Here is a 16,191-nt window from a genome sequence, read left to right on the forward strand (position 1 = left end):
ACACTCAAGATTCCTTAGGAGAAAAAATTTCAGTTAGAATATTACTACACAAAAGTGTCCAATTTATAAAAAAATAATGGTTCCTTATTAAGTTACAATTTGTTTTTGATGAGAGTTTATTTATTTTTAGGATCGTTCCAAAACATGTAAACAATTACTGTTTTTGTAATTTGGAGTTAGTGTTTAGCTAAGCGATGAGTCACTTCATTGTAATGGACGACGATTGTCCTTTCCTCCAGGACCGACTTGGCTAAACATCGGACTCATGCGATTACAGAACCGTCGAGGTGTAACTCACCCGAGTATCCAAACGCAACTGATAAGAAAGCCTGTACTGATATCACTGCAAATCACAGAGATACGAGTTTTTCTCCAGAAATCTTCGATAACTTCAGCGAGAAGCACTTGTATGTCACGTCATGGTCTATTCCTAAAGCGATCTTTTAATTAAATGATGAGTACAGAAATCAAACAGATTTAATCTATTTCGTGATTTGCGACGTCTTACGAAACTACAACTTAATCACATTATATATATATATGTGTGTGTGTGTGGCTCATGGTAGCTCACGATCAGGCACTGAAAATTTCCAGTAATGAGTTTGCTGATCGCCTTCACGGCTGTATTGGCCGTAGCTTCGGCACAGACAGTCACTAATAGATTCCCTGATGACTTTCTGTTTGGAGCTGTAACATCCGCATATCAGGTAGAAGGAGCCTGGAATGAAGATGGTAAGTTTAGAAACATTAATTGTACTCCGTAGCAAAGTAGCAAAGGACAAAAGAAAACTGTGTATTCAAAGACGTTAAATTATATTTATTGTTTATAATAATATACGCGTTCAGTATCTTCCATATTGTTGTTTTCCCAATACAAAATCAATAACAAATTTCCATGAGAATAATTAATAGGTTTCGTCAAATACCACGACGTTCTTGCCTGTCTGTACAGGCAAAGGAGAGAGCATTCAGGACTACTTTTTCCACAATCATCCGGAATATACCACAGGAGACACCGGGGACGTCGCCTGCGATTCTTACCACAAGTACCAGGAAGACGTGCAGATGTTGAAGGCACTCAATGTAAGTACACTTTCCAAAGCGGAAAAGACTAATTTCTGCTTATGAGTACTTCAACTCAGCATCTACCTTATTTTCTCTTCAAGTCATTCGACATAAAATGGTCATATTTTAGTTACCCATTTTGCTTGGGGTACAAAGTGCTCTAAAACGTCCGTTTAGTTTCAAGCATAATTTGCTTTGGGTAAACATCTAAGAGCAAATCAAAGGGTTAACCACAGTTACGCGGAAATTGGTTAAATCTAGGATTTGGGGAGACAACAGTGACAGACTGACGTAGCGTTCTCTCGAGCTACAGAAGAATGAATGTGTCCGTCTTAGCCAACAATTAGACGAATCAAATAAAATACAACGAACATTCCAGCAGCAGATGAAGAACAAAGTATAAGAATTTCGGGAATATAAAAAAGAAAGGAAGGGAGAGTACTGTATAAAGTCCCATCAATGAGACGTTCATTATACATGGAAATAAGACCCGAAACAGACAAGATGAAGTCGTATAACTTCGATGTTGCTTGCATTGAAATCTCTCTATGATTCGAGTTAATACACTCCTGGAAATGGAAAAAAGAACACATTGACACCGGTGTGTCAGACCCACCATACTTGCTCCGGACACTGCGAGAGGGCTGTACAAGCAATGATCACACGCACGGCACAGCGGACACACCAGGAACCGCGGTGTTGGCCGTCGAATGGCGCTAGCTGCGCAGCATTTGTGCACCGCCGCCGTCAGTGTCAGTCAGTTTGCCGTGGCATACGAAGCTCCATCGCAGTCTTTAACACTGGTAGCATGCCGCGACAGCGTGGACGTGAACCGTATGTGCAGTTGACGGACTTTGAGCGAGGGCGTATAGTGGGCATGCGGGAGGCCGGGTGGACGTACCGCCGAATTGCTCAACACGTAGGGCGTGAGGTCTCCACAGTACATCGATGTTGTCGCCAGTGGTCGGCGGAAGGTGCACGTGCCCGTCGACCTGGGACCGGACCACAGCGACGCACGGATGCACGCCAAGACCGTAGGATCCTACGCAGTGCCGTAGGGGACCGCACCGCCACTTCCCAGCAAATTAGGGACACTGTTGCTCCTGGGGTATCGGCGAGGACCATTCGCAACCGTCTCCATGAAGCTGGGCTACGGTCCCGCACACCGTTAGGCCGTCTTCCGCTCACGCCCCAACATCGTGCAGCCCGCCTCCAGAGGTGTCGCGACAGGCGTGAATGGAGGGACGAATGGAGACGTGTCGTCTTCAGCGATGAGAGTCGCTTCTGCCTTGGTGCCAATGATGGTCGTATGCGCCGTGCAGGTGAGCGCCACAATCAGGACTGCATACGACCGAGGCACACAGGGCCAACACCCGGCATCATGGTGTGGGGAGCGATCTCCTACACTGGCCGTACACCACTGGTGATCGTCGAGGTGACACTGAATAGTGCACGGTACATCCAAACCGTCATCGAACCCATCGTTCTACCATTCCTAGACCGGCAAGGGAACTTGCTGTTCCAACAGGACAATACACGTCCGCATGTATCCTGTGCCACCCAACGTGCCCTAGAAGGTGTAAGTCAACTACCCTGGCCAGCAAGATCTCCGGATCTGTGCCCCATTGAGCATGTTTGGGACTGGATGAAGCGTCGTCTCACGCGGTCTGCACGTCCAGCACGAACGCTGGTCCAACTGAGGCGCCAGGTGGAAATGGCATGGCAAGCCGTTCCACAGGACTACATCCAGCATCTCTACGATCGTCTCCATGGGAGAATAGCAGCCTGCATTGCTGCGAAAGGTGGATATACACTGTACTAGTGCCGACATTGTGCATGCTCTGTTGCCTGTGTCTATGTGCCTGTGGTTCTGTCAGTGTGATCATGTGATGTATCTGACCCCAGAAATGTGACAATAAAGTTTCCCCTTCCTGGGACAATGAATTCACGGTGTTCTTATTTCAATTTCCAGAAGTGTAGATTTAGGAAAACCAGGGAAAACACTATTGTGATCTAAGGTCATCTGAGCCTCGCTCTTCCCATATGCGTGTCAGTGGTTTAAGCAGTTATCCACATACAAAATTGTTGAGGCTTTCGTGGCCACTTGTTGACAAACTGCCTATTGGCTTCCGTCTCGGGTTCTTCGGCCGACGTTCATCTAATGATTTTTCTGACGTTTCGCCAGCACGAGTGGCTGGCATTGTCAAAGCTTCACCCTCCATTGCCGGTGGTGAACTGGAGGCGAGCTCGCGGCCGCAGACTATATGTACCTGGCGCGCCAACGTCCGAGGGCTTCTCCACGGTCATTTCCGGTGCGGTTCTCCTCTTGCTACCTGCGACGGTCGTTCGCTGCAGTACGGGAAGCCAGGATCCGTTTACCTTAAGGCTTTCCTCCTTCTTGTTGAAACTGTTCGCGTGTTTTTGGATTTCTACAGCTTCTCTGAACAAGCGCGTGTGATAGTGCTTCTCTACAGCCAGAACTTCCGTGTCGGCGAATTTTATTGCGTGGTCGGTCTCATTCAGTGCGTGCTCTGCCACGGCCGATTTCTCCACCTGCCCCAACCTGCAATGTCGCTTATGCTCTTTGATCCTGGTGTTAATGGATCGTCCAGTCATTCCGACATAAACTTTTCCGCATGTGCAAGGTATACGGTATATTCCCGACATTGCAAGTGGGTCTCTTTTCTCCTTCGCCGATCTAAGACACTCTTTGATCTTCCTTGTCGGTTTGAAAATCGTCTTTACGCCGTGTTTGCGCAATATACGGCCGATTCTGTCCGTCACTCTGGGAATGTATGGCAGAAAGGCCGTACCCGACATTTCTTTTTCTGGTTCCTTACTTCGCCGAGTGTTTGGCTCTGTTACACTTCTAATGTAATTTGTGGAGTACCCATTGCTCCTCAGAACAGTTTCCAGGTGTTGCATTTCTCGTTTGAGGTGTTGAGGCTCACATATTCGTCCTGCTCTCTTTACGAGCGTACTAATCATGCCTCTTTTCTGGCTCGGGTGGTGGTTTGACAGTTTGTGCAGGTATCGGTCCGTGTGTGTCGGTTTTCGATACACGCTGTGTCCCAGGTTTTCGCCGTCCCTTGTGACCAGCACATCTAGAAATGGCAGTTTCTTGTCCTTTTCTACTTCCATGGTAAATGTTATGTTGGCATGGAGGCTGTTCAAGTGTCTCAGGAATTCACCGAGCTGTTCTTCACCATGGCTCCACACCACGAAAGTATCATCGACGTACCTGTACCACACCTTAGGTTTGCAAGTCGCCGAGTCCAGTGCCTGTGCTTCGAATTGTTCCATGAAGAAGTTGGCCACCACTGGACTGAGAGGACTACCCATGGCGACGCCTTCCAGCTGTTCGTAGAAATCGCCATTCCACGTGAAATAGCTCGTGGTGAGACATGCATGGAAGAGCTTTTTGATGTCTTGCGGGAACATGGAACCGATGTGCTCCAGAGCGTCGCTGAGTGGCACTTTCGTAAATAACGAAACAACATCAAAACTGACCAGGATGTCGTTTGGCGCAAGTTTCAGTTTCTTCAGCTTCTCAATGAAGTGTCCTGAGTCCTTAATGTATGTGTCGGTCTTTCCCACGTGTGGCTGGAGCAGAGAGGCCGAGTGTTTCGCCAGTTTATACGTTGGTGAGCCAGGAGCGCTAACGATCGGTCTCAGTGGAACGTTGTTCTTATGGATCTTGGGTAATCCATACAGCCGAGGTGGTAGGGCTTCTGTGTTGCGCAGGTTTCTCTGTATGTCCGCCGGCAGAGAAGACGCCTTGATTAATCGATTCGTATTCCGAGTGATACGCTGCGTCGGATCTGCGCTTAGTTTTCGGTACGTCGTCGGATCTAATAGGTCTCGGATCTTTTGCTCATAATCTTCGGTCTTCATTACGACGGTCGCATTCCCCTTATCGGCAGGCAGTACCAATATACTCTTGTCGGCGTTGAGCTTCTTAATGGCTTGTACCTCTTCTTTCTTCAGGTTGCAAGCTGGTGGTTTTGCTCGGCGCAGTATCCTGGATGTTTCAGTGCGTATTTCCTCTGCCCTTTCACAAGGAAGGGTCCGAATGGCTGCTTCGGTGTTGGCAATGATGTCCTCCATAGGTATAGTTCTCGGAATGATAGCGAAATTCCCTCCTTTTTGAAGAACAGACACTTCCTCTTCGGTAAGTTGTCGTTCAGTGAGGTTGACCACTGTGTGTGACATGTCGGGAATCGCCTTGTCGGTCTGCTTCCGGCATCTTTCAAACTTTTTCTTTTGCCGCTCGGTGCAGCGCTCGAGTTCGTTCTGCATGCTCCTGTGAGTGATGCTGTCGATCTTGTACCAGTCGTCTCGATGCATTCTGCTACTTAGTTGATAGAAAATGTCCAGAAGTTCCTGATCCGTTCTTGCCAAGTCTCTCCGTGTTGTATGTATTCGCTCACGAAGAAAAGCTCGTTCCATATGTGAGCCTCAACACCTCAAACGAGAAATGCAACACCTGGAAACTGTTCTGAGGAGCAATGGGTACTCCACAAATTACATTAGAAGTGTAACAGAGCCAAACACTCGGCGAAGTAAGGAACCAGAAAAAGAAATGTCGGGTACGGCCTTTCTGCCATACATTCCCAGAGTGACGGACAGAATCGGCCGTATATTGCGCAAACACGGCGTAAAGACGATTTTCAAACCGACAAGGAAGATCAAAGAGTGTCTTAGATCGGCGAAGGAGAAAAGAGACCCACTTGCAATGTCGGGAATATACCGTATACCTTGCACATGCGGAAAAGTTTATGTCGGAATGACTGGACGATCCATTAACACCAGGATCAAAGAGCATAAGCGACATTGCAGGTTGGGGCAGGTGGAGAAATCGGCCGTGGCAGAGCACGCACTGAATGAGACCGACCACGCAATAAAATTCGCCGACACGGAAGTTCTGGCTGTAGAGAAGCACTATCACACGCGCTTGTTCAGAGAAGCTGTAGAAATCCAAAAACACGCGAACAGTTTCAACAAGAAGGAGGAAAGCCTTAAGGTAAACGGATCCTGGCTTCCCGTACTGCAGCGTACGACCGTCGCAGGTAGCAAGAGGAGAACCGCACCGGAAATGACCGTGGAGAAGCCCTCGGACGTTGGCGCGCCAGGTACATATAGTCTGCGGCCGCGAGCTCGCCTCCAGTTCACCACCGGCAATGGAGGGTGAAGCTTTGACAATGCCAGCCACTCGTGCTGGCGAAACGTCAGAAAAATCATTAGATGAACGTCGGCCGAAGAACCCGAGACGGAAGCCAATAGGCAGTTTGTCAGTTATCCACATGTCCTTTCTTCCGCTACTTGTCACTTATTTTCATAGGTATTAATGTAATGTACAGAAACATGGGTATACAATGTATCTCTGTTCCTCTGTTGATCACAAGTGTCTTTGTGGCGAGACAGTCACAGTGCTGAGAGCTTGTAGGGATTCTTGGTGTGACCGTGATATTACGGACGACTGTGGAAATGAAGAAAAGAGAGCCGAATAAATCCAACACAGCCGCATAGCTTGCTTTTATTCCATACAGTCGAAAAACCTTACGATAGTAACTTTTCCGTGTGAATGTTATACGCCACAGGGGTCTACTGGCAAAAACTCACCAAATTAAAAAGAAAATGCTTCCATAGGAAACGAATTCAAGACAGCCGTTCATATCAGAAAGTTATTCGAACACAGAATTTCTTTTGAGGCGTTAAGGTAACTTGTTTTCGCGAAGAGAGAAATTTATTCTGAATGTATTCAATAATACATGAGAAGAGGTAGTTTTATAGTCAACAAATTTCAGCAGTGTGCCTGAAACGGATTGGGAGATTGACGAATGTTGATTTTTCAGGAATAACGTGAATGCCAAGAGCCAGCCTTGGAGTAACAAGCGCGAAGACAGTAATTGCAGACGATTTCCTGTGATTCTGTTTATTCTGAGATCAAGCACTAAAATATAGTTTTAAAGCTACTATCAGAATTTCTGTCCGCTAATGCTTACCTTAACAATATGAAAAGACCTAATAGAACTATAATTAGTATTATACAGGTATACCGAAACACCCATTTACACTGATCAGCCAGAACATTATGACCACCGACATACTATCGATATAAACCCGCTCAGGCAATAGCAGCGTCACCTGACAAGCAATGACTGCTGATCAGCCACGGGAACGGCACATGTAGTATCAGTAAGCGTGTTGTCTGTGGATAGAATGGGAAAGGCGAGTGATCTATATGAGTTTGACTGAGGGCAGATTGTGATGGCCCAGAGGCTCGGCAACAGCATTTTGGAAACTGCACGACTTGTCAGGTGATCGAGGAGTGCTGCGGTGGGTGTCTTCAACGCGTGGTGAAACCGAAGTGAAACCACATCCAGACGTCTTGGCGTTCGGCGGCCAACCCTCATTTACAGACGCCGGCCGTTGTAGGCCGGGCAGACTGGAAAAACGGGACAGGCGGCGAAATGTGGGAGAATTAACATCAGACTTTAATGCTGGACAGAGTACAAGTGTGTCTAAAGACACATGGCCCCTTGCGCTCTTAACGATAGGACTCCTCAGCTATTAACACACAACATCGGAAACGACGACCGAAATGGGCACTGACTATCGGCACTGGACATTCACAGTAGCAGAGCGTGGCGTAGTCTTACAATCCCGACACATTCTTCATTATGCCGACGGGACGTCGCGAATACGTCGGCTTCCGAGAGAACAGCTCGTTGACACCTGTTTTGCGGGACGAAGACAAGCTTGAGGCGGCTCGTTATGCTCTGGGGAACGCTCACGTGGGCATCCATGGTTCCAGTGGAGCTCGTGAAGGGAACCATGACGGACATATAGTATTGTAAACCGGTTGCATATTTCAACAAGATAACGGGTCACGTTTCAAGGTCAGGAGTGTGATGGAGTAGTTCGAGGAACACAGTGGCGTATTCTAATTGATGTACTGCCCCCCCCCCCCCCAACTTTCTAGATCTGAGCACGATCGAATACATCTAGGATGTGTTTGAACGTGGCGTCAGAGATCATCATCTCCGAATTTACTGGAATTACGTGACTTCTGTGTGCAGATGTGGTAACAGTGCCTTCCAGCGACCTACCGAGGCCGCATTGCTTCCACGCCACGATGCGTAGCCGCTGTTATCCGCGCTAAAGGTGGACTTACCGGCTATTAGGCAAGTGGTCATAATGTTCTGCCTGATCAGTGTAAATTCATTAGGTCTATAAACTGAAACACCTACTTACACGATTTAACTGCCAAATATGCAAATTAATTCTTCATCCTCTTTTCGGCATAATCATCATAGTAGGCTGCACAAAATTTCACGTTCTTATTACCTTGTAGTTCCTTTCAAATTAGTGTTGGTCGTCCGTCCTGTTGACCTTCGTCCATCGTACGATACTTACAGTTCTTTTGGAGATCACGAGGGAGATGCATTCTACATAATAAAAATTATTCATTTTCTTCTGTAGCTGTGTATGTGTTCTAGCGGCATTAATATTTTTGTGTGTATTTTCAGAGATAACTGTAACCAGTCACCTTTTGAGATAGTTCAGATTTTAGAAACTGATCTATCACAGAACGAGACTGGTTGCAGTTATCTCTGGAAACCTCTACTCATCACATTCATAGTGTTTCACATTAATAATGGATAAAGTTAGGTTACGTTTGTACCTGCAGTCCGGCCCTTTCCCCGTTTCTTCCGACTATCACACATTCCTGTGTCTTCCCCTGGAATCAAAATCTCACTTTTTACAGCATGATATGACTAGTCATTACTTTGTCCAGTTTCATAATAGCCTTGCTTCTCACTTAACTTTACAAATGTGAGCAAAGTGTTTCATTAAGCAACTAGATCACATTATTTTATTTCCAAAGTGAGTTTTTTCCCAGAAAAGTAAATTTTACGCCAGAAAGTTCAATGAATTTACCTATTTCGCTTATTTCCACTTACTACGTTTCGCCAAATTAGTTCTCGTTCTCTAGCTAACATGTTTGGGTTACGTTTGTCGAAACAGCAACAGGTACTCTGAACAATATTCTTCTTCTATTGGAACCGGTTGACGAGTTATAGTGTCGGTAGTACTACGTGATTTGTGTGTGCAGAACAGAAGATGTACTTCAGTTGGTCATTGAAAAAATAAAGTACAAAGTTATTCGGTGAAATTCACGAATACAGAAGAAATACCAGTCACTTGTGGATGAAGTAAATGTGAAGTGCAGGGAAGTTTAAGACGAAATGGTTGCGTAAGAAATGTGAAGAAATCACGAAAGAAATGACCGTCGGAAGGACTGGCTCAGAATGTTGAATAGTCAAAACAACATTCGATGAAATTAAAAGCAAGGCTGGTAACAACAGTCCAATGAGATTTCCACAGCTAAATGCAGAAGTGAGAGCGGACAGGTGGAAAGAGTACACTGAGGGCCCATTTGAGGGGGACCACTTGTCCGATGACGTGATAGAAGAAGAAACAAGAGTCGGTAAACAAGAGGTAGGGCATCCAGTATTAGAATCAGAATTTGAAGGAGATTCGGAAGCCTTAAAATCGAATAACACAGAAGGAGTAGATAACCTAAAATCATTGGGGGAAATGGCAAAAAAAACAACTATTTACGTTGGTGTAGAGATTCTATGAATCTGGCTGTATACCATCTAACTTTCAGGATAACATCATCTACACAATACCGAACATTGCACGAGCCGACAGATGAGAGAATTATTGAACAGTCACCTTAACAGCGCATGCATCCAAGTTGCTGACAAGAATAATAAACAGAAAAACGGAAAAGAAAATTGAGGATCGGTTAGTTGACAACCAGTTTGGCTTTAGGAAAGATAAAGGCATCCGACAGGCAGTTCTGACGTTGCGTTTAATAATGGAAGCCAAGTTCATAGGATTTGTCGACCTGGAAAAAGCGCTAGACAATGTAGAACGGGGCACGGCATTCTAAGTTTTGAGAAAAATAGGGATAAGCCATAAGGGAAAACTACGAATATACACTCCTGGAAATTGAAATAAGAACACAGTGAATTCATTGTCCCAGGAAGGGGAAACTTTATTGACACATTCCTGGGGTCAGATACATCACATGATCACACTGACAGAACCACAGGCACATAGACACAGGCAACAGAGCATGCACAATGTCGGCACTAGTACAGTGTATATCCACCTTTCGCAGCAATGCAGGCTGCTATTCTCCCATGGAGACGATCGTAGAGATGCTGGATGTAGTCCTGTGGAACGGCTTGCCATGCCATTTCCACCTGGCGCCTCAGTTGGACCAGCGTTCGTGCTGGACGTGCATACCGCGTGAGACGACGCTTCATCCAGTCCCAAACATGCTCAATGGGGGACAGATCCGGAGATCTTGCTGGCCAGGGTAGTTGACTTACACCTTCTAGAGCACGTTGGGTGGCACGGGATACATGCGGACGTGCATTGTCCTGTTGGAACAGCAAGTTCCCTTGCCGGTCTAGGAATGGTAGAACGATGGGTTCGATGACGGTTTGGATGTACCGTGCACTATTCAGTGTCCCCTCGACGATCATCAGTGGTGTACGGCCAGTGTAGGAGATTGCTCCCCACACCATGATGCCGGGTGTTGGCCCTGTGTGCCTCGGTCGTATGCAGTCCTGATTGTGGCGCTCACCTGCACGGCGCCAAACACGCATACGACCATCATTGGCACCAAGGCAGAAGCGACTCTCAACCCTGAAGACGACACGTCTCCATTCGCCTCTCCATTCACGCCTGTCGCGACACCACTGGAGGCGGGCTGCACGATGTTGGGGCGTGAGCGGAAGACGGCCTAATGGTGTGCGGGACCGTAGCCCAGCTTCATGGGGACGGTTGCGAATGGTCCTCGCCGATACCCCAGGAGCAACAGTGTCCCTAATTTGCTGGGAAGTGGCGGTGCGGTCCCCTACGGCACTGCGTAGGATCCTACGGTCTTGGCGTGCATCCGTGCGTCGCTGCGGTCCGGTCCCAGGTCGACGGGCACGTGCACCTTCCGCCGACCACTGGCGATAACATCCATGTACTGTGGAGACCTCACGCCCCACGTGTTGAGCAATTCGGCGGTACGTCCACCCGGCCTCCCGCATGCCCACTATACGCCCTCGCTCAAAGTCCGTCAACTGCACATACGGCTCACGTCCACGCTGTCGCGGCATGCTACCAGTGTTAAAGACTGCGATGGAGCTCCGTATGCCACGGCAAACTGGCTGACAGTGACGGCGGCGGTGCACAAATGCTGCGCAGCTAGCGCCATTCGACGGCCAACACCGCGGTTCCTGGTTTGTCCGCTGTGCCGTGCGTGTGATCATTGCTTGTACAGCCCTCTCGCAGTGTCCGGAGCAAGTATGGTGGGTCTGACACACCGGTGTCAATGTGTTCTTTTTTCCATTTCCAGGAGTGTACAATATGTACAAGAGCGAAGACAGAATAATAAGTGTGGAAGACCAAGAATTAAGTGCTCGCATTAAAAAGGGTGTAAAACGGGAGGTACTAGAGGGAGCTGTGGAGGGTAGAAACTGTAGAGGAAAACAGAGATTAAATACATCCAGCAAATAATGGAAGACGTAGTTTGCAAATGCCACTCTGGGAGGAAGAGAATGACGCAAGAGAGGAATTCGTGGCGGGTTGCATCAAACCCGTCAGGAGATTGGTGGCTCAAAAAATAAAAAAAAGGAAAACAGTTCTTAATTTTTAATGTCTGCTGTCGTATCCAGTCATCTGCCTAAGAAAATGCGAGGTCGTCTTGTTTCTCATTACAGAAATTTCCCTCTCGCATCCTTCGTACCTGTCATTGTCTATTTCTAAATATCTATTCATTGTACTTTTAACTTTTCAGAAGTGAAATAAATAATTTCAGCATCGTTTCCCACAGTATTTTCTTGTATTTTCCAAAGACAAGGTGGTTCAATTTTAAATATTCTCATTTTTTGATTTGTTAGTCAGAACGTAAAACTATTTATCTAATAATAGCCATCATCTGTGATACATTGTTTGATCTTCTATCAAGTGTCTTGTAATATACTGGCCAGTCAGGTGATTATAGCTTTAAATGTATATATCATTCTCTGAGTTCTGCATTACTACATAAATTGAAAACCAAATATCAGGTATCAGTCCCCAACCCTTTTGTTGCAACTGTTAATACTTCGTTGTCGAACAGGCGGACATGTATCGATTTTCGATTTCCTGGTCACGTGTACTGCCTACCGGGGACCTCGATGTTATCAACCAGGCTGGTATCGATTATTACAACAACCTCATCAATGAACTACTCGCCAACGGAATTCAGCCTCTGGTAAGTATTCACAGGTTTTTTCCTCTCGTACAGTAAATGTCTCTCATATTTGAAACACCTATAAATAAAATATGGGTTCCTTGGGAATTATGTCAAGATGAAAAAATATACAACACTGCTTTTGCGGAACTATAATTAAATTAGTTGTTCGTTCCTAACATATCAGAAAAGTGTGCGAATTTTCCACTAGTATTGTATAGGTATTATTGACCGAAACTCCTTATCGAGTCGGATTACCTAGTTGACTGCCAAACTGACCATAGCCCATACACAGTTCATTTGTTTCAAATGAATACCGACGAACGATAGTTTTGATCGTGATATTTCAGGCAGTCCGAACCATACATTGTGAAGGGAACACCCCACAAATGTGAACTGGGTCATGGTAGAAATTAAGGGCTACTGTGGCCTAAACTAATCCGAGAAGCTAATATTTCTGCGCGTGTTTGGCAGTACGACGGGCATAGTGTCCAGGGAGACAAGGAAAGGCATTACAAATGATTTATCTATGCGATTGTGTGTTCCTTTCTCTGTACATCTACATCTACGTGATTACTCTGCTATTTACAATAAAGTGCCTGGCAGAGGGTTCAATGAACCTCCTTCAAGCTGTCTCTCTGCCGTTCCACTCTCGAAGTGCCTCAGTGGTTAGCACACTGGACTCGCATTCGGGAGGACGACGGTTCAATCCCGCGTCCGGCCATTCTGATTTAGGTTTTCCGTGATTTCCCTAAATGTCTTGGCAAATGCCGGGATGGTTCCTTTGAAAACGGCACGGCCGACTTCCTTACCCATCCTTCCCTAATCCGATGAGACCGATGACCTCGCAGTTTGGTCTCCTCCCCCAAAGCAACCCAACCCAGCCACTGTCGAACGGCGCGCGGGAAAAACTTAAATTTCTCTGTGCGAGCCTTGATTTCTCTTATTTTATCGTGATGATCATTTCTCACTATGTAAGTGGGTGCCAACAGAATGTTTTCGCAATCGGAGGAGAAAACTGGTGATTGAAATTTTACGAGAAGATTTCGTCACAACGAAGAACGCCTTTCTTTTAATGATTGCCACTCCAATTCACGTATCATGTCTGTGGCACTATCTCCCCTATGTCGCGATAATACAAAACGAGCTACCCTTCTTTGTACTCAACGTTCCGTGAAGAACTGAATTGAATGCATATGAGGTTGGCTGATAGCGGAGAAAACCATAACTAAATACAGAATTGTGTTAGAGTGGTATCAAAAAAGTAATTTATGTGAAGGTGCAGACGTTCGTACGCTATAACGAAACGTCTCTGAGTAGCAGTACTGTATTAAAGGGCATTGCTGCTGACTGGTTTAGTCTCAGGAAAAAAACGACCAGCAAAATTCTATACACATTAGACCCAGAAGGTAGCGACGCGCACAGTTAGTTAACAATGAGACGAAGCAAAATTGATGGTACACTGTACGTTAGGTATCGTCGACGTCGAGATGTGTACAGATAGAACACGAGATTTAAGTAAGGTAGGATTGCGAAAGAAATCCCCTCTATCCTTTTCAATCGAATAAATCAGTATTGATGATTTAGGGAAACGCCGCAAATTTAAATCTGGATAACCTAAAGGAGAGTTGTATCTCTGTCTTGCATCCTGAATCCGGTATCTTAAGCAGTGTGCCACTTCCCACGGCAAGAGACAAAGCAGTGTTAACAGTAAGACAAATATTACTAGTTCCATAATGGGTGTGAGAGGTCAATAGTTGTTCTGCAATAGTAGGAAATATATTTATGTAATATGAGTCGTAATATCAAACAAGCAGTAATAATTAAGATACACAAAAATATGGTATTACTAGTTTATCATCTGCTGCTTCGCTCGATTGTATTGTCTGCACAGATTTTTTCTTTTTTTAATCTTTTTTTATATTTTTCACAAATTTTCAACACCTTCTAAGCTTTTCGCCCTAATTAACACAAGAGGCATGGTCTTCTCTGAAAGTACATCTGTCCAAAAATCCTTTCTGATAGCCAGAGTTCAGGGATTTTGTTAATCATGCCGTTTGCGTTCTTCTGGTGATATTTCTACAGAAACATTTTCCCCTAACACATATTTCGTTACATTTAACCAAGAAGTGAAAATCCAGTTTTCTTAGATGTCACTTCAAAAATTTTTTGATATTAGGAAATATTTTCTTAAAAATTTTAACACCTATTTCACTCCGTAGGGGTTGAATTTCCAAAAACAGTGGAAGATGTGTCTTTCTACTCCTAACAAAAGAGCAAAATACGAATTTCAATGATTGGCTTTAAAAATGCTTTCATAAATAAATAATTTCCTAAAATGTTTCATCTTGTTTTTCAGTTTGAATTTCCAAAGACACTGAAACATGTATTTCTTTCTACATCTACATCTACATCTATACTCCGCGAGCCACCTTACGGTGTGTGGCGGAGGGTACTTATTGTACCACTATCTGATCCCCCCTTCCCTGTTCCATTCACGAATTGTGCGTGGGAAGAACGACTGCTTGTAAGTCTCCGTATTTGCTCTAATTTCTCGGATCTTTTCGTTGTGATCATTACGCGAGATATATGTGGGCGGTAGTAATATGTTGCCCATCTCTTCCCGGAATGTGCTCTCTCGTAATTTCGATAATAAACCTCTCCGTATTGCGTAACGCCTTTCTTGAAGTGTCCGCCACTGGAGCTTGTTCAGCATCTCCGTAACGCTCTCGCGCTGACTAAATGTCCCCATGACGAATCGCGCTGCTTTTCGCTGGATCATGTCTATCTCTTCTATTAATCCAACCTGGTAAGGGTCCCATACTGATGAGCAATACTCAAGAATCGGACGAACAAGCGTTTTGTAAGCCACCTCTTTCGTCGATTTTATTTCTAAGCGAGAAGTCAAATATCAGTTTTCATAGATGTACCATTAAAAATGTTTTAGTGGTACTTCAATAATGCTTTATTTTCAAAAACCCTTTCACTCATTACTTTACCCCATTAGTAGTCGAATCTCAAATCCGAGGTTTTTTTTTATTTCTGACTTAGAAGCCAGACATCGGTCTTCGTAGTTCTGACTTCAAAATTTTCTTAATAGCAACATATTTTCAAAAAGCTTTAATCCCCTGTTTCATCCCTCGGGAGTAGAAGTCCGAAAAGTCCCTTCATAAACTATGCCTGCAGTATAAGATCAACAGCCTCTACAAATTTCAAGTTTGGTTTGGACTCAGTGATGATGTGTAAGTGAATCAGTCTTGGCCTATTTTACCCTCTTATCGCCTGAATTTTCTACAGAACTGCAGCGTGTATTTTTTATTGAAATATTTCAATAACAACTTTTATCCATTATTTCCCTCATCTAGGGCCTGAGTTTCCACTTTCCAGTTAATACTTCTAACAGCGAAGCCTAATTCAAAGTTTTATAGATTTAGATTTAAAAATGCTGTCATAATAGAAATTATAGAGATGTATACATACTCTATACCCACCTTCCACTGTGGAAGTGAAACTGAACTTGAGATAGTTATTGGTAGTCTGGTCAAAGCAATACACCAACACTTCTTCTCCCATTCTGGCCAATCGTGAATTTTACAAATTTCTTCCACAGTTAAATTCCAACAGAAACCCCTGTTCGACTACAGAACATAACCTCCATCCAGTCTGTGGAGACCAGAGACTATAATCGAACCAAGAGTTCTTGGTACCTGTTACCTGGTCTTCACATTGTTAGAAATCATCCGGAAAGAATAGTGAAAAATGTTAGAAATAGAGCTAATATTACATATTCTGGATATGACCTGTAAGTCGACCAGCGA

The 16,191-nt window shown here is 45.0% G+C and overlaps 1 protein-coding gene across 1 annotated transcript in view; it reads left to right on the top strand.

Annotated features, from left to right (window-relative positions):
• Positions 1 to 586: 586 nt before the first annotated feature.
• LOC126095098 (myrosinase 1-like) overlaps positions 587 to 16,191 on the top strand; it is a 67,600-nt gene continuing 51,995 nt past the window's right edge. Inside the window, exons 1-3 of the mRNA XM_049909794.1 lie at positions 587 to 732; positions 953 to 1,083; positions 12,260 to 12,394. Of these exons, the coding sequence (XP_049765751.1) occupies positions 597 to 732; positions 953 to 1,083; positions 12,260 to 12,394 (402 nt within the window). The 5' untranslated portion in view covers positions 587 to 596. The remainder of the gene's footprint in view (positions 733 to 952; positions 1,084 to 12,259; positions 12,395 to 16,191) is intronic.

Source organism: Schistocerca cancellata, chromosome 8 (assembly GCF_023864275.1).
Source record: "Schistocerca cancellata isolate TAMUIC-IGC-003103 chromosome 8, iqSchCanc2.1, whole genome shotgun sequence".
Taxonomy (NCBI): domain Eukaryota; kingdom Metazoa; phylum Arthropoda; class Insecta; order Orthoptera; family Acrididae; genus Schistocerca; species Schistocerca cancellata.